General features: G+C 36.9%; 1 protein-coding gene and 1 pseudogene across 1 annotated transcript; both read left to right on the top strand.

Annotated features, from left to right (window-relative positions):
* The first annotated feature begins 850 nt into the window (after window positions 1–850).
* On the top strand, window positions 851–9,325 carry LOC115244089. The gene is given in 3 exon segments (XM_029821477.1): window positions 851–1,287; window positions 1,289–2,701; window positions 9,238–9,325. Coding segments are annotated over 3 exon segments (1,938 nt in total).
* Window positions 9,326–18,703: 9,378 nt separating this feature from the next.
* On the top strand, window positions 18,704–20,495 carry LOC115244091 (annotated as a pseudogene).
* Window positions 20,496–20,501: the final 6 nt, after the last annotated feature.

Here is a 20,501-nt window from a genome sequence, read left to right as displayed (position 1 = left end):
GATGGAGTCTACTATGAGCCAAGGAGAGCTCTCCAACTATGGGAAATCTTTTGATCCAAATTTATTACATCTCGACCAAGAATGCGAGATCTATAACCTTAAAGGTTATTCGAACAAAACAGATGCGTTTCCAGTATCTTCTAGTCGTTCAGAACGACTCAGATCTTTAATTAACACTGAACATTTAAACGAAGAAGAAACGGATCACGTAAATACCATACTTAAAGAGTATGGTGACTGCTTCTATCTTCCTGGAGAAAAACTCAAATTTACTACCTTCACGAAACACTCCATTCTTACTACAGATAATATACCTATACATGTGAGGCAATATAGGTATCCACCGGTCCATAAGGAGGATATCGACAAACAGGTGACAAAATTGCTGGAGGATGAAATGATAGTGCCCTCAGCCTCACCATATAACGCTCCCCTATGGATCGTCCCGAAGAAGTCCGCGGCCGACGGACAAAAGAAATGGCGAATGGTCATCGATTTCAGAAAACTGAACGAGAAGACAGTCGGAGATGCATACCCACTGCCTAATATTATAGAAATATTAGACCAGTTGGGTAGCGCGAAATATTTTTCTGTTTTTGACCTAGCACAAGGATTCCACCAAATACCTATGGCCCGAGAAGACCAAGAGATGACGGCCTTCTCGACTCCTTACGGCCATTATGAATATCAGAGAATGCCATTCGGACTGAGAGACGCTCCCGCAACCTTCCAACGCCTGATGGATAATGTCCTCACCGGCTTGTAAGGAAACGAACTATTCGTTTATCTCGATGACATCGTGATTTACGCAAGATCGTTGGAAGAACATCTAATAAAAATAAAAGAACTAATGCAGAGACTAAAACAGGCCAACTTACAGTTGCAACCCGACAAATGCCAGTTCCTTAGGCACGAGGTAGCCTATTTGGGGCATATTATCGGAAGCAACGGAGTGAGGCCAGATCCTGATAAAGTTAACGCGGTTAAACATTTTCCGATTCCTAAAAACTACAGAAATATAAAACAATTTTTGGGCCTAGCCGGATACTATCGTAGGTTTATAAGGGATTTCTCCAAAATCGCAAAACCCTTGACTGACCTATTAAAGAAAGACAAACCGTTTATTTGGACCACCTTACAAGAAAACTCCTTTAACACACTGCGAAACGAACTTTGCAAGGAACCCATCTTACAGTACCCAAATTTTGATGAACCTTTTCTATTGACTACCGATGCTAGCGGTTACGCCATAGGAGGTGTATTGAGTCAAGGCGAGATTGGGAAAGACACCTATAACTTACACTTCCAGAACACTAAACGACGCTGAAGAAAGGTACTCGACAATCGAGAAGGAGTGCTTGGCCGTCGTATACTGCGTCACGTATTTCCGCCATTACCTATACGGCAAACGCTTTACCATCTTAACGGACCACAAACCGTTGGTTTGGCTCCATTCAGTAAAGGACCCCAGCTCAAGGCTTTGGAAATGGAGGTTAAAATTATCTGAATACGATTATGAAATCAATTACAAAACGGGAAAAACCAACCTAGTAGCAGATGCTCTTTCGAGAAACCCACCTGCTTCTGATGCTTTTCTGCTTCCTTTAACAACTGTGAACGAAAGCTCTAATGAATCCCTTTTTTCATACCAAACAGCTACCCAACAGTCCAGACCTCCTATTAGTTTCTCATCCAATAATAACACACTTATAAATCTTCAGCAACAAATAATAATTAGAGATTTGACGGAAGACGCCTTATTAATTCCACCCGCAATAACTAGTAATGAACAACGGTTCTTATTCCCTGACACAATAAATTCAGACAGAGAAGTAAATGATCCAACAATAGAGTCTGACGAAGACGAATCAACAAACACGAACGAAGAGTCCGGAAGCGAAATAGACGACGCCGAATCGGCATCTCCCCGACTCAAATCATCGGACGATGAAAACCCCTTTAAAATTAACGAAACACGCGACACTTTACTCACTAGGAAAGATCATCACGTTATATTCACCACTCTTAACGGAGCTCCTTTTGATAAGGGAGCTAAAGATTATCAAAAAGAAAACAAACTTCCAAATTATGAGGAACTTACATTTACTAGAGCACGTATTACTAATTTAAATAACGGAAGATTCCTAATGAACATTCCAATAAAACAAGACGATAGGATCCCTATTGAACAAAATGATATCTTAAATTGCATCCGGTCATTACGTGACGCCATAACAGAATTAAATCTAAAATCTGTTAGTATTGCACAGAACGACTTGTACGACTCAATTCCCTGGATTTTTATGTACAAGAACCTCAAAAGATTCTTATCAGATTTGCCTTTAACCATAACAGTTTGCAAATCTTTAATACGCTGTCCCGACCTGCATGAAAGACAAAATATTATTCATGAAAAACATGCGTCCAAAATTGGAGGACACAAAGGAATAACGAAAACTTATAATAGAATTAGACAAAATTATTATTGGTCAACCATGAAAAAGGACATACAAGAATATATTAAAAACTGTAGAAACTGTCAAATTAAAAAACTAACTAGGGTAAAAACTAGGCAACCAATGCTAATAACAGATACTCCTGGAGCCGCATTCGATAAAATATCCATGAATGTAGTAGGACCATTGCCAATCACTAGTCGAAACAACTCCTATATACTTACCATCCAAGACCTTTTAAACAAGTACTGTGTCGCTTCTCCTATTCAAAATGCTGACTCTCTTTCTATCGCAGAAGCTTTTATCAAGGACTTTATTTGTGTATATGTAGCTCCTAGAGCCTTGTTAACTGACCAAGCTCCCACTTTTTTCATCTCTCTCATGAAGATCATTGCAAACTACTTTAAGATCAAACAGTATCGTACAACTGCTTATTACCCACAGTCTAACGGTTCCATATTTATATATTCCATACACGGAATATTTGAAAATGTATATTAACCAAAATAAAGAATGGGACGAACACATACGCCCCGCAATGTTCGCATATAACACTTCAGTACACGAAGGAACAAATTACACCCCTTACTCTTTAGTTTTTGGACACCTTCCTCGTGTACCTTCATTTTTTATAATTCCCGAGGAAGTAACAGAATTACCTTATCAAGACTATCTCACAAACCTCTTTGACATTTTAAAATCATCTCATCAATTAGCAAGACAGAACTTAATAAAGTCAAAAGAAAAAAGTGGAAAGCATTATGATAAGAGAACAAATGTACAAAATTTTAAAGCTAACGATAAAGTCTATTTACTGAAAGAACTAACTATGGGTAAATTTGACGACCAGTATACTAGTCCATACAAAATCATTGAAATGATACCCATGAACAACGCAAGAATAGACTTTCGCGGGAAACCACGCGTAGTTCACGTAAAGAAGCTAAAGTTGTGCAAAAGCACCTATTATATAGATCCGGGTTGAAAGAAAGTGCAAAAAGAGAAATTTTGTAAGCGCAGCCTGGACCCCCGGATCCAGTAATATTAAGAATCTTTTCTTTTTTCATTTCTTTTTCTATTATAACTACACGTGCTTGTATACTCTCACTCTACACATCCTGTAACACAAAACAACACAGACAAGCAACATTATTCGCGATCTTACATTTAATTATAATATCTTTTATTTTTAAGGTTTCCTACGTTCTACTCTTCTTGTCCGTTATCGCAACGTTACTCTCTGGCACAACGTACCAGATATATAATAGCGTACGATTGCGGAGGATCGTATCTCAACGTTACCACCGTTTCACTATTAAGATAAACACGTATATACAACTTCTGCAATTATCAAATTATGCGCAAACATAAGTTATCCAATGTAAGATAGAAATCATGCGCACCATACACCACTGTGGCATGCACTCACACATTTCCGCAGTCCATAACGGTTATTCTAGTGTCACGTCTCAGTATTCGAGGTTAATAAAAAAAAATTAAATTCTAATTTCTACGACTAAGTAGACTCGAGAGCGTGAATATATAATAATAATAATAATAGATCTGTATTGAGGTAGGAGTATAGTTTGTTAATTATATTGAATATAATTTTCTATAAATCAAATGTTTAATTCTTTTTCGGTCACCCTGCATTCACCGGGTTTACCGGGGACCATAAGTCTTATAACCTGTCTAAAAATAGAATAAAAGCAATATCTTAACTTACCAATAATTGGTTAGGAGTATAGAATTAATAATTAGTATACTGGATTCTTCTTGTAGCTGGTCCTCCAAATTGATTCATGATAAGCGCTCTTAATTATGGTAATGACGGCTGATTCAGGATGAATTGGTAGCCGGATGTTGAAATAATTGGTAGAATGTTGTAGAGTAAAATAGCACTTTATTTTATATTTAAGTTAGGCAATTAATATTACTAGCGTCTGCTAACGCTAGAAAAACTCTAAGTACAAGAATGGAAGTCTTATAGACTGTGTGAATTAGGAACTTGTCGATGCGTACACCGGATTACTATGTTGGAGAGCTAGTGGTGTTAGCTATTCGAAGTTTGAAATAGTAATGTTGGACGCTGGGCTCTCTCTGAGCACCTCCGGTCTTCAGGTGTTGGTGGGGAGATGCTGCAGTGGGAGCGTCTTCCTATACTTGGTGAGATAGGGCCCTCTATGCCTTTGCCTTGGTCTTCGATGCTGGTGGGAGGGCCATAGGCGGGAATACAGCAAGTGGGAGCGTCGTTGGTAGGGAGGATTAAAATTAAAATGACATACAAAAGGAACGAATATAACCTTAACCTTTTATTATTATATCTTGACGTCGCGATGCTATTGCGTACCGCGACCCGCGACTACCGCGTCGTTTTATACGTATCATATACGTATGCACGCACATACATACACATTGTCTCTCAAGGCGTATTTGCACACACACATAAAATCATACATGAGCGCTGCAAACGCGCCTTGAGGGACAAAATCGCTTTGCATGTATGAGTGCATACGTACGTACGTGAGAGTCTGAATCTTATGAAAAATAAAAGTGTCACATTCTGGTATACGATTATCATTCCTCAGGATTGACTGGAGTGTCATCATATAGTTATTCGTCATGCATCATATGACTACAGATAAGTATAAATAACATTGGTTTAACTTCTTACAGAGGTTCAACTTATTACAGATAAGTATAAATAACTTTCGTTTTTGATATATAAATGCAGTCTGTAAAGTTAATGCATGTCTTATGAATAATTTATAAATATACATTTATTTTTCAGTGTTGAAGAATTTATGTATACAACGTTTGGGTTTATGTATACGTTCTAAAATATATGTATAACGTTTTTAAATTTTGTCACATTTTATAATAAAGTTTTCAGTTTTCTAATAGCATTCCTGTGGATTATAAATAAATTGTAGAATGTATGTTTTTAGTGGTAATGCAGCGAGAAGGTCCTGCGAATATATGTATGCGTTTACATTTATAATATCTTATTTTAATACATAGACATATGCAATAGAATTTTGATGTCCTCGAACTATTCAATCCACCGTCCGCGTGCAAGATATCCGTTCTCGCGAGAGCCTCTAGCAAGAAGCTCTGCAAAATTTCCGACACGCGTTGAAGGCAGTCAGTAAAGGGACATTTTGAAAATTTCCGTCGGAATCGCGGAGTACGTGCCGTCGCTCGCTCCTATAATTCCAAATAAAACTAACATTTAAAACAACTTGCACTCGAGTACTTTCTAAAATCTCCTTGTCCTTTAGTGGATCTACGGATCCGCGTTACACTAAGCTTCTCGCTCATCTCTGAGCGTCTCTCTTAAGATTCGGGCGATCTCGTCGAGGTCGACTCCCGAAAAATATATCACATTATTTTTGTAGAAAATTAAAACAACTATTTTGTGAAACAGTTTTTTAGTTTGAATGTGACAGTGTTTTTGTATTAAAATAATTAAAATAACACTATTTTGTATAAGAATTTTTCATAATAAATTGAAATAACATTATTTTGTATAAGAGTTTTTTTATAGCAAAAGACGCTTATGCGCGTGCACTTGGAGCTTTTTTTCACTTTTAAAAAAAATATAAGTATATATCGATTGTACATTTCGGGGACTTCCGCAGGGCCGCATGTATAAAAGTCCAAATTTTTGCCTTTCCGAGTTTTTTCGAGCTTATTCTCATTCTACAGACCCATAGCTATATTTTTACATACTTTTTGATATACCGAGTGTTCAAGAAATATTGATGTGGAGCTCTTATATGCAGTTCTTCGTTATGATGTACGATTTTTACCTTACATTCATATGTGTATACGCTTGTACGTGTGGTTTATGTGTGTAGTCCATATACAGGGTAGACATAAGTACTAATGCTAATTTTTAACATTGCTCTCTTTATTAGACGAGCAACTTTCTTCTTATATACTTGTGCCTATATGCATGCTTAAATGATTGACACATGTAGTTCTTATATAGGGTGTCTATTAAATACTTATATATATTTTCCAAGTTACTTTTATGAAATTTATGATTGAATTTGCTCTGTTAGTATCCCCTTGAGTAAGTCTAATGAAAGTTTATTATTTATAAAAATAAAAATGTGCGGCTGGGACGTCACAATTGTATGTGGAGGGTTTGCCATTGCAGGTATAGGGTTAAATTGTATCCAGGTCTCTTTAATATTATAGAGGATAGGTAATAAGGGATTGCAGTCTCGAAGTGTATTCTGTCTAGTCAGTATGCGTGATTTGGGAATCATGTATAGTGAGGCGTTTCGAAATGTGACTGGTAATTCTATGTGACATATGTTAGTTTTCCTGAGTATTACATCTATCGGTATGCATTTTATGACATGAATTACTTCTCCTGCAGTTACTGCCATATAGCCGGGAGACTTCATGAGCCTGTATGCAAATTCGTCTGGTAAGATGGAGGCAAGCAACAGTGTATTCTGTATCACTTGTTTATCCAACTCACATTTCTGCAGGATTACGTCTTGATATAAGGAGGTTATTTGGCTCCTTATGTATTTTTCGACGTAAACAAATTTTGAGTTTGCATAAGTAAACATATCAAGGTTCGTAATAGCGGTTTTTGATTGGGTTTTGAAAATGTTCCCTTTCTGTGTCTCGAAAATAAATAATTTAGGATTTTCTGTCCCGTATAAAGTGTATCCACAAATGGTGTGCCTGCGTGCCAATATGAGGGCAAAGTTTGTGTCTTGTGTTTCTAAGGAAAAAATGGTAGTATTGTGCGTATCTTGAAATCCTTGGAATTTAATAGCGCTTCCTTCGTATAATATATCGTAATTTTCAAATGCGCACGCAGTGGCAGGTATGCTTTCCCAAAATGAATAACCGTCGTCTGAGTCTATGCATGTTTCGTCTCCTAGGTCACAAACGGTACCGGACTTTAAAACTATTTTTCCTGTATTTAATTTGATTGGAACGTATGGATCTTTTAATGATATTTTTACAGTGGCTTGTACGACTACGTCGTCCCAAGTGCCATAGTGATCAGAGTATTGAATTCCTTTGCATTTGCCGTCTACATTTACTTTTCCTGCAAGTGTAACGCTTCGATAGTATGTGTGATTCGATTTTAGCCCGTCTATAATTTCTGAACTTCCTATTCTTAAAAGTCCTTCTTTGTGCATCTGCACACATCTGCTATGAGATGTCTCTTGTAAGTAGCTAGCATAACCGTTATGGACTGCGAAAATGTGTGAGTGCATGCCACAGTGGTGTATAGTGCGCATGATTTCTATCTTACATTGGATAACTTGTGTTTGCGCATAATTTGATAATTGCAGAAGTTGTATATACGTGTTTGTTGTCGCAGGTGTATCGATGTCTAAATCGTATTTATCGGATCTTAATAGTGAAACGGTGGTAACGTTGAGGTACGCTCCTCCGCAATCGTACGCTATTATTGACGTTGTGCCAGAGAGTAACGTTGCGGTAACGGACAAGAAGAGTAGAACGTAGAAAACCTTAAAAATAAAAAATACTATATTTAAATATAAGATCGCGAATAATGTTGCTTGTCTGTGTTGTTTTGTGTTACAGGATGTGTAGAGTGCGAGTATACAAGCACGTGTAGTTATAATAGGAAAAGAAATGAAAATATTTAAGATTCTTAATATTACTGGATCCGGGGGTCCAGGCTGCGCTTACAAAATTTCTCTTTTTGCACTTTCTTTCAATCCGGATCTATATAATAGGTGCTTTTGCACAACTTTAGCTTCTTTACGTGAACTACGCGTGGTTTCCCGCGAACGTCTATTCTTGCGTTGTTCATGGGTATCACTATAATGATTTTGTATGGACCAGTATACTGGTCGTCAAATTTACCCTTAGTTGGTTCTTTCAGTAGATAGGCTTTATCGTTAGCTTTAAAATTTTGTACATTTGTTTTCTTATCATAATGCTTTTCACTTTTTTCTTTTGACTTTATTAAGTTCTGTCTTGCTAATTGCTGGAATGATTTTAAAGTGTCAAAGAGGTTTGTGAGATAGTCTTGATAAGGTAATTCTGTTACTTCCTCGGGAATTATAAAAGATGAAGGTACACGAGGAAGATGTCCAAAAACTAAAGAGTAAGGAGTGTAATTTGTTCCTTCGTGTACCGAAGTGTTATATGCGAACATTGCGGGGCGTATGTGTTTGTCCCATTCTTTATTTTGGTTAATATACATTTTCAAATATTCGGTTAGAACATGATGCGAGCGTTCTATGGAACCGTTAGACTGTGGGTAATAAGCAGTTGTACGATACTGTTTGATCTTAAAGTAGTTTGCAATGGTCTTCATGAGAGAGATGAAAAAAGTGGGAGCTTGGTCAGTTAACAAGGCTCTAGGAGCTACATATACACAAATAAAGTCCTTGATAAAAGCTTCTGCGATAGAAAGAGAGTCTGCATTTTGAATAGGAGAAGCGACACAGTACTTGGTTAAAAGGTCTTGGATGGTAAGTATATAGGAGTTGTTTCGACTAGTGGTTGGCAATGGTCCTACTACATCCATGGATATTTTATCGAATGCGGCTCCAGGAATATCTGTTATTAGCATTGGTTGTTTGGTCTTCACTCTAGTTAGTTTTTTTATTTGGCAGTTTCTACAGTTTTTAATATATTCTTGTATGTCCTTTTTCATGGTTGACATGGTTGAATTTTGTCTAATTCTATTATAAGTTTTCGTTATTCCTTTGTGACCTCCAATTTTGGTCGCATGTTTTTCATAAATAATATTCTGTCTTTCATGCAGATCGGGACAGCGTATTAAAGATTTGCAAACTGTTATGGTTAAAGGCAAATCTGATAAGAATCTTTTGAGCGCTGCAAACGCGCCTTGAGGGACAAACTCGCTTTGCGTGTGTGCGTGCGAGCATACGTACGTGAGAGTCTGAAACTTATCTTATTATTATGATAATGATGAAGAACGAAAAATGTCACATTTCTGGTATACGATTATCATTCCTCAGGATTGACTGCACCAATCTTATTCAAACTGGTCGCAATCGAAAACTTGCATCCACATTATATAAGAAAAGTGCCGTTAGATTTTTGATTAACGGCTTGGTTCCTGAGGAATTTTAATCGAAAGTTTATTAGACGTAAAACTCCGGATAAGCTACTTGGTAGCGTCGCGGCCCCTGTACATAGGCAACATAGGCAAACCGTTGACAAGCCGAAACGTTTTTTTTTATATACTTGGCGTCGCGACGCTACCGCGTCGCTTGATAAACTGTAAGGTAAGTAATGTAAGTAAGTAACGTCCAGGGTAAAGAAAGAATTGAATATTTGTCATATGTGGTAACTATCATGCAGGATATTACTTTGGTAGAAATATTAAAAGAATAAAGTAAAGTTTCAATTGTTAAAATCACTCCCAACAATTCTCTGAAGGAATTGTTAATAATAAATAAGTATTGTAATACTCAGTGGAATAGTTTCTATCTCCAAATAATTCAGATGCAGAATTATTATACTCACTTTAATAGTTAAGCTTTAAAGAAGAAAAAGGAGTTAGATTAAATATGACAAACGCCGTACGTTAAGAAGTTAGAGTTAAATATTTCGAACTTACGTGTATTTCCTACAAGGAGTTGAGCTTCTTGTCTCGGGAGATGCTGATCCAGAATAATTTGAAATCCCGAATATTTTAAAGTATTTATTCGAAAAAGAACTTTGCTAAATTACAATGTTTAAAGTAATATACTTAAATTTCTTGAAACGTTGACAGAATGCCAGGCAGACGCTGGATGGTTAATGCTCTCTGCCTCGGCGAGAGGTTTCCACTGCAGGAGAAACGTTGGGCGAATGCTCTTGTGACGTTCTAGCCGCACGTCTAATTTCAAAAAATATTAAATTTATTATCAACGCACCCATAAGAGGTGAAAGAAATAAAAATTAAAGAGAATTGTTCGTTCAGAAAGAGTAATACTAAATGTAGCATTTATACTTGCAAATCACCCCGTATACATATCCAACGCTCAAGCGCTCTAGCGGGTGACATAAAAATATCCATACCACATAGACTATAAGAATAATTAATAAATAATAATTTTATATTTGCATTTAAAACTACACAGTCAGACTAACTTCTGAAGTGTTAAAATTAACAAGAGAATGTAATACGGAAAGACAAGGCAATAGTCAATGCAAATGTAACGTTATTAATTAATAAACAAATATCCTGTGTAGATATAACGAAACGGGATAATTGGTACATGCTTTAATAATTTTAAGAACACATACATTTATATATGCACACAGTAATATTAAGAATTTTATACCTTTTGTTCATATTAACATTAAGAATCCTTATACGTACATATACTCTACGCTATGCCCACCCCATATAGCATAGCGCCTTTATTAACATTGTATTTAGTCAAGAGTATAAGCTATGGCCATCCTTCTCACACATCAGGGAAGCCCCGAGTGACGTAGCGCTCCCTATCAACAGCACTTCCCATTCGCTATACTCACGCCCACGGATCTCCCACCAGCACAGGAAGACTCTATGCAAAGCATGGAGAGCCCTACCCCACCACATACATCAAGGCGCTCCCACTGCAGCATTTCCCCCACCAACACCCGAAGACCGGAGGAGCTCAGAGCGAGCCCAGCTTCCAGCATTACTATTCTAAACTTCGAACAGCTAACACGAATAGCTCTCAACGTAGTAATCCGGCATACGTGTCGACAAGCTCCCAGTTCATACAGTCTATAAGACTTTCATTCTTGTACTCAGAGTTTGCTAGCGTTAGCAGACGCTAGTAATATTAGTTGTCTAACTTAAATATAAAATAAAGTGCTATTTTACCTTACGACATTCTACTAATTATTTCAACGTCCGGCTACCGATCCATCCTACATCAGCCGTCATTACCATTCTGACGTCCCAGCCGCACATTTTTATTTTAATAAACAATAAATTTTCATTAGACTTACTCAAGGGGATACTAACAGAGCAAATTCAATCATAAATTTCATAAAAGTAACTTGGAAAATATATATAAGTATTTAATAGACACCCTATATAAGAACTACATGTGTCCATCATTTAAACATGCATATACATACATGCATATAAGAAGAAAATTGCTCGTCTAATAAAGAGAGCAATGTTAAAAATTAGCATTAGTACTTATGTCTACCCTGTATATGGACTACACACATAAACCACACGTACAAGCGTATACACATATGAATGTAAGAAAAATCGTACATCATAACGAAGAACCGCATATAAAAGCTCCACATCAATATTTCTTGAACACTTGGTATATCAAAAAGTATGTAAAAAAATAGCTATGGGTCTGTAGAATGAGAATAAGCTCGAAAAAACTCGGAAAGGCAAAAATTTGGACTTTTATACATGCGGCCCTGCGAAAGTCCCCGAAATGTACAATCGATATATATTTATATATACGTAGATTGAGTAGTTCGAGGACATCAAAATTCTATTGCATATGTCTAAGTAATAAAATAAGATATTATAAATGTAAGCGCATACGTATATTCGCAGGACTTTCTCGCTGCATTACCACTAAAAACATACATTCTACAATTTATTTATAATCCACAGGAGCTATTAGAAAACTGAAAACTTTATTATAAAATGTGACAAAATTTAAAAACGTTATACATATATTTTAGGACGTATACATAGACCCAAACGCTGTATACATAGATTTTTCGGACTGTGAAGAATAATTCGACTAATGTCTTTTTTGGAAAGTATTAAGTATATATGTATATATATAGCAAAACAGATGTACGATTTATACATACATATTAATTGCGAAAAACCTTATTCATTATAGCTTCAATATTTTATACGCACACGCTGGCTTTAAATAGTATAAGATTCTATGTTAATATTAATTTTAAAGGTAGGAAGTAAAAATTGTAAGAATATTCAGTAGAGAATATTTTATTCAATGCTAAGTATTATAAGAGTCTTAGACTGTGCACGATTATGCAAGTCCATCGTCGATCGATAATCTTATTCGCCCGCCCGATAAGATGACTGAGGAATGCAGGCAGTCGTCATCCCAAAGACCAAGGAAGATGATGAAACATGAAGTCATGCAGTGGATGAGGCAACGCTATGGCTATCCTTCTCTTGCATCAGGGAACCCCCGAGTGACGTAGAGCTCCCTACCAACGACGCTCCCACTTGCCGTATTCCCGCCTATGGCCCTCCCACCAGCATTGAGGACCAAGGCAAAAGCATAGAGGGCCCTATCCCACCAAGTATAGGAAGGCGCTCCCACTGCAGCATCTCCCCACCAACACCTGAAGACCGGAGGAGCTCAGAGAGAGCCCAGAGTCCAACATTACTATTCTAACTACAGAGCAGTTCGCACGTATTACTATTCCAACTACAGAGCAATTCACACATATTACTATTTCGAACTTCGAACAGCTAACACCACTAGCTCTCCAACATAGTAATCCGGTGTACGCATCGACAAGTTCCTAATTCACACAGTTTATAAGACTTCCATTCTTGTACTTAGAGTTTTTCTAGCGTTAGCAGACGCTAGTAATATTAATTGCCTAACTTAAATATAAAATAAAGTGCTATTTTACTCTACAACATTCTACCAATTATTTCAACATCCGGCTACCAATTCATCCTGAATCAGCCGTCATTACCATAATTAAGAGCGCTTACCATCAATTAGGAGGACCAGCTACAAGGAGAATCCAGTATACTAATTATTAATTCTATACTCCTAACCAATTATTGGTAAGTTAAGATATTGCTTTTATTCTATTTTTAGACAGGTTATAAGACTTATGGTCCCCGGTAAACCCGGTGAATGCAGGGTGACCGAAAAAGAACTAAACATTTGATTTATAGAAAATTATATTCAATATAATTAACGAACTATACTCCTACCTCAATACAGATCTATTATTATTATTATTATATATTCACGTTCTCGAGTCTACTTAGTCGTAGAAATTAGAATTTAATTTTTTTTATTAACCTCGAATACTGAGACGTGACACCATAATTAAGAGCGCTTATAATCAATCGATTTGGAGGACCATCTACAAGGAGAATCTAGTATACTAATCATTAATTCTATACTCATAACCAATTATTGGTAAGTTAAGATATTACTCTTATTCTATTTCTAGACAAGTTGTAAGACTTCTGGTCCTTGGTAAACCCGGTGAATGCAGGGTGACCAAAAAGAATTAACATTTGATTTATTAAAGTTATATTCAATATAGTCGATAACTTATACTTCTATCTCAATACAGATTTACTACTATTATTCTAACATAGTCACGCTTTGGAATTTACTTAGTAGTAGAGATTAAAATTTAATTTTTTTTATTAACCTTGAATACTGAGACGTGACACTCTCTGCCTCGGCGAGAGGTGTTCACTGCAGGAGAAACGTTGGGCGAATGCGCCGATTGGAATGCGGTCACTCCTTATATACTGTCAGAGTGTAGGCCGAGGGGTGTGTAAATGTTTTAGTGTTGTTTTAAGTTTTTTGGTAAAAATTATTTGTTTCATTTTTTGCGATTTTCTTCAAAACGAAGCAAAAACGAGCAAATCTCTAAAGGACTTTGTGGGAGTTAGTAGTGAGGGGAAGCGCGCTCGCTCCCTTCGAGTGAGTCTCAATTGCGCACATTACCGATCGGACACGACAATATATCCCAATCGGACACAGGCTCGATCGGACACAGACCCGATTGGACACAGTTCCGATCGGACACATATGGTTGCAATCGGACATAGGCCCGATCGGACACAGGCCCGATCGGACACAGATGATTGGGGGGGCTCCACTATCAAAAAACTAGACACATAGGTTTGCGTTGAACCTCGCTTCGCGTGGAAAGTTGTAAACCTATGTGAAAGCTTACTACGCATTAAAAAGTATATGCGTGAAGGCAGTATGTTCCGCCCCCCCTACGGGGGGGCTCCACTTCCGGAAGATATAACCTAACCCAAACCTATATACAATATTTCTGATATACTGTGTCCGATCGGGGCTGTATCCGATCGGGATGGTGTCCGATTGCAATCATATGTGTCCGATCGGGCCTGTGTCTGATCGGGCCTGTGTCCGATCGGGCCTGTGTCCGATCGGGCCTGTGTCCTTTCGGGTCTGTGTCCTTTCGGGCCTGTGTCCGATCGGGCCTGTGTCCGATCGGGACTGTGTCCGATCGGGATGCAATAACAGTTTCGGAAATAATTTTTCCTACTGTAGATGAGCCCATTCGAAAAGTAAATGATAAAGTCTTGAATGAGCAACCGGTTGCTAGATACCTGAAATATGTATGATATTTTTATCCTTTGCTTAATAAAACATTTGTTCCTCAAATATTATTAATAAATATATATAATTATTATTAATGAAACATATGTGTGAAATATATAATATATTACAATTAATATTATTTTCATATGTCAAGTTTTTTATTAATGTAATGTAAAACTAAATACATCATTATAGATTTAATCGATTATAATATCACAAATGTAAAATTCAAAAATAAAAATAAAATTAGAAATTAAAATTTAAAAAAATTAAATAAATTTAATTATTATTAATTATTAATTATTATTATAAGTATATATGTGGGTGTTAGTAGTAAGGGGAAGCGCGCTCGCTCCCTTCACTCCACACTTCGCAATGGGAAGATGTCGCTGGACAGGATGTCGTCAAAGATCAAGCGTCTTACTATATACAAGAATATATTTCCAGAATTATTTACAGGTCGTAAGGTATATACAGGCGTTTATGTTTAGTTTGCTTTTTGGGAGGACCTGAAGAGAGCCGATTGGGCGCTGGTGTATGCGCCTACTGCAGGCGTTCACGCCACTGGAGCGACGGTGCCGTGGACGTGTACCGAGGTGGACCCCACTTTGTTCGGAGCGCTGGAGGAGTCCCGGGAGGAGTGTAGCTCCTCTCCGGCAGCGGCGGTTCGTCCGTCTGGGTTGCGGAAGTGCGCGAAGCTTCTTCCCAGTCCGAGAGGTCCGACTGCGTGGCCCGTTCACAGGTGGAGGTGTTGGTTACCTGTGTAGCCTTCTCGGAGGTGGAGGCGAGCGATTGCGTTCCCCTATGTACCCTGCAGACAGGGTTGGTCTGCGTCTCGCAGTGGTAGCGCTCGTTCGGTGCCGGTGATGGTGGCAGCGGTGACAGGCGTGGAGGGTAGCTCCAGCCGTACGTCGGCGACGTGTAGCGCCTAACCCTTACGTCCCACGTCGACAGGAAGTCTCTGCCCGGACGGGTGAAGCGCACCGGCGACAGCTCCAAAGGCTGCAGTTTCCACTCCCGGAAAGACCAGCTGATGTGCCGGCGAGGGGACGAGTTGGTCGGTGGCTCCGCCGGAGGTCCGGTCCGCAATATAGGCCCCGATGAGGTGGGCGGCGGAAAAGGACGTGGACGTTCCTCGTGTGCCTTCTTTTTGCGTCTAGGCAAAGTGCGGAGGGTTTCTACGGGCGGACCCGAGTTCCGTCCGCCATCGCTAAGCTCGGTGCTACTAAACGAGAGAAGTCCTCTCTAGCAGCAGTGAGCCGCGAATAGTGATATCGATCGGCTCCCTCCTTATATACTATCACTTGTTGGATCTCACATCCTGGCGCCGACTCCCGGCTGCCGCCGCGTCGCGGCAAGCTCTCGTAGTTTATCGAGCTTGTACGTGTTCAGCGCGTGAGCCTGAGCGCGCGCGCTTGCCGCCATTTCGTAAAGGGCGCGTTGGCTTTTTCGCGTGCCCGTGCTTTTGTGGTGGTTATCCGCCACAGACTTTTTGTCTTAGTTTATCGGTCCCTTACACGCTCCTAAAGTTTTGACATTTAAATTGGGGACAACCTGTATATACAGGGTGTTCTAGACCACCCGTACACCTCTTTTCTTTTAAAAACTAAGCATTTTAGAGAAAAACGTTTTGAATAAAAATTGTATGGTTTTGAGGGAAACATGATGAAAGATGGTGTCATTGGTTTGACCTTGGATGGCATCGTTAAGGTCAAGTCAAGGGAACCTTTAATTTCTTAAATAGAATCCCCTATTTTTTATTGCATATTCTTATAGCTTATATCGAGAGCTTTCCAAAACACTATAATAAAATATTTTTTCATTAAGTACTTTTTGAGTTATTTTATATTTGAATCTGACATATTTTGTGATATAAAAAATAAAATATCTTGTAAAATATTTACTTCTCGATAATCTTACCAAAATAGGGGATTCCATTTAAGAAATTAAAGGTGTCCTTGACTTGACCTTAACGGTGCCATCCAAGGTCAAACCAATTACACCATCTTATGTTCCCTTCAAAACCATACAATTTTTGTTCAAAACGTTTTTCTCTAAAATGCTTAGTTTTTGAAAGAAAAGGGGTGTACGGGTGGTCTAGGACACCCTGTATATGTCCTTATTCAGTTTTTTTAATATATTATTCATTAGAATTATTGTAGTTAAATAATTATTCGATTTTCATATTCTTTTGTTATTGCAATTACATTTATCCTTAAAAAGCTTATAAAGGGTGGCGAATTATTATGAGTTCTTATAGTATAAGAGAGATCTAATAATTAATAAAGTTTTATATCTTATATAGTGTGTGAAATTATTATGCAACTGTAAGTTGGCCAATATGTATATATAGGGTGGTGTTCAAGATTGAAACGTTGAATTTAATCGATAAATTTAAACTGTAAATTCAACCGAAATGTTCTCTGCCTCGCGCCAAGCAACATCCGGCGTCCGCGTACAAGATATCCGTTCTCGCGAGAGCCTGTAGCAAGAAGCTCTGCAAGATTTCCGCAACGCGTCGAAGGCAGTCATTAACAGGACATTTTGAAGATTTCCGTCGGAGTCGCGGAATACGTGCCGTCGCTCGCTCCTATTATTCAAAATTAAACGAATATTGAAAACAATCTGCAATCGAGTAATTTCTGAACATCTTATCTTCCAGCGGATCTACGGATTCGCGTTACACACCGTTTCTCGCTCATCTCTGAGCGTTTCTCAAGATTCGGGCGATCTCGTCGAGGTCGACTCCCGAACAGGTGGGACTAAAATATTAATTAAAATAAAATTGTTATAAGATATTATTATAATAATATTATTTAAAAGATTAAATAATTATTTATAAAATTTTATATAATATACTTTTGATCGATAATATAAAAATGGATATAGGTATATATTCATGTGTGCATAGATGAATAACCGTTAGTGAAATTGTTAATGATTAATCATTAATAAGTTTATTATTGCATTGAGAGCATTTTAGGTTATGTTAAGATTTTAAATAATTATTGGTTTCCTAAATATATATAAAAATAGGTCATCATCTCCGATCTTGACGAAACTTTGGCACTACGCGTTTCGGACAAAAATAAGGTTTTTGGCCGCCATTTTGTTTTTTCATATATTTAGAGCTTTTCGAGTCGAAACTACCTTAGATGGTCTTAAAACATAAAAAATAAGGTCCACACAAAGTTTCAGGCGAATCGGAGCAATTCGAAAATTGTCGCCATTTTGTTTTTACTGGAAGGTCGTAGGAAGACGAGATTCGATGCGGGCTAGTTCATAGATCATTACTTCTAAGTTACAGGTCAATCGGAATACGCATGCGCAAATTAGAGCAAAAAGAAACTTTGGACAAGTCCGCCATTTTGTTTTTAATGCTTCGTCATAGCGATATGAGACTAATTTCGTTTGACTTGACTAAGAGAGGGGATTATATGACATAGCTTTCGTTTTCCTAAATTCAAAATTTGAATATGTACTAATTTTGGGTTTTTCTGTTTTTAGTCGTAGAACCTTGAAATTTTATAGACGTATAATAGAGGCTATAATAAATGTCCTCACGGAATTTGAGCTTTATTGGAATAGTAGTTTCTTAGTTATTGAAATCTTTACCCTTGGTAAATTTATGATAAGATTGGAATATTTTAATTAGTATGGTATACGCCTAATTTGAAGATTCTGTGATGTTCCCTTCAATTTTGCAGTATATACGCACGATATAAATGTGAGGTTTCATTATTGGTTAAATTATTGATTATTGATTATATAATATAAAAGCATGTGGTGGTTATTTAAGCGAGGAGAATAGTAGTGGAAAAATAGTGGATTAATATAGAAAGGTTATTATAGTATTGATCATGTATTTAGGAATAGGCTCATTTGATTGGTTACGCCATTTTGTCATGAGCGATAGGGGATTGTAAGAAGATAGAATATATGCAAGCACGATAGTTAGTAAATTATATATGCAAGATGGATGATGTGTGTTTTTAATTAGGGGTATGTTCCCTTTTTGCCGGCGTTACAACCATCCATGACGTCATAACAGTTCACTGCCGCAACGTTCCAAAATTACTTTGGCACTGTCAGTAGCATTATGATTTTATATTTCGGAACGACTTTGCAGTAATTATAGTGCAGTGAAACATAATAACAACAAACATGGACAAGCATCGTAAATTATCAATTTGCTTAATAGCATTAGAAATTTTAAATGAAAGCAGTGATAGTGCTTCCGAAGAAGAAGAATTGGTATCACCAATTGAAATTCGACCTCGCATTAAAAATTATATGGGCACAGTAAAAGATAAAGAGTTTAAGAGTCATTTTCGGTAAGATGATGTAAATAATATAATGTTAATAATAATTGTATATATTTATGTATAATGCTCCGAAAGTGAACATTCATTGACCTATGCTTTTCTGTATTAAAAAAAAGTTGTTTAAGTTTAAATTAAAAGTTAACCTCAATTACAGGATGTCACGTGTAGTGTTTACATATTTATTAAATTTAATAAAACCCAGCTTAGAAAAACGATCTGAGAAATACGGACGATGCACACTTTCTCCAGAGGTACAATTATTAGTAGCAATATGGACAATGGCAACACCTGACTCATATATGTAATTGATATATATGTGTATATATATATATGAAATAAAAAAGTTAATATATTTATTAATACATTATTTATACATACGTTTTGTTTTTAATATTTATTAACATCAATGGTATTTAATAGATCAGTGTGTGACCGATTTAATATTGGACGAGCAACTGCTTGGCGTGCTAATAGAAAAGTTTGCAGAGCAATTTATCCTTTAGCACCTCAGTTTATCAAATGGCCAAGTGCAGAGGAAGCAGAATATACATAGACAAATATTCAATATAAATATAAATTTCCAAAAGTAATTGGTGCCATAGATGGTACCCATATACATATACATAAACCAAAGAGACATGCAGAAAGTTACATCAATCGAAAAGGTTATTATTCAATACAGTTGCAAGTAAGTAACATGTTTGTAATAACATATTAAATTATGATAAAATATGAATAAAATTGATAAATGCTTAAATGTTTTAAAATTTGTTGCAGGTTATATGTGATTCCACTTTAAAATTTATTCACTGTTATTTAGGACAACCTGGATCTGTGCATGATATGCGTGTCTTTCGGCTTAGTAACATCCAATCTATGTGTACAGAAAATTATTTTCCAAATGATAGTCATCTGTTAGGTGATGCAGCATATACTTTACAAAAGCACGTTATGGTGCCTTATAAGAACAATGGTCATTTGACAAGAGCGCAAATAAATTTTAATGAACGTTTATCTTCGGCTCGTGTAATGGTTGAGAGAGCTATTGGTTTGTTAAAAGGACGGTTTCGTTGTCTCTTAGATAAATTATATATGAAACAAACAGATCTTATACCTCAATACATTATTGCTTGTTGCATGCTACACAACATTTGTATTTTACATGAAGATTTTATAGATGATGTCATAATCATTGAAGCGAACAATATTCCTGAGCCTGCACGCGATATTGAAATTAATGATGAAAATAAACAAGAAGGAATTCAAAAAAGAAATGCGTTGACATATATGTTAAACGAAAGATCATAACATGTTTAATTCAAACTTTATTTTTTTAAATAAACGTACATATTTATAAAGAAATTGTCTTTTTATTTATGCAACCACATAAATTTTATTATATG

The sequence above is a fragment of the Formica exsecta genome, unplaced genomic scaffold (assembly GCF_003651465.1).
Source record: "Formica exsecta isolate Colony F162 unplaced genomic scaffold, ASM365146v1 scaffold799, whole genome shotgun sequence".
In the NCBI taxonomy this organism is placed as follows: Eukaryota; Metazoa; Arthropoda; class Insecta; order Hymenoptera; family Formicidae; genus Formica; species Formica exsecta.
This window is presented reverse-complemented; position numbering and strand designations above follow the sequence as displayed.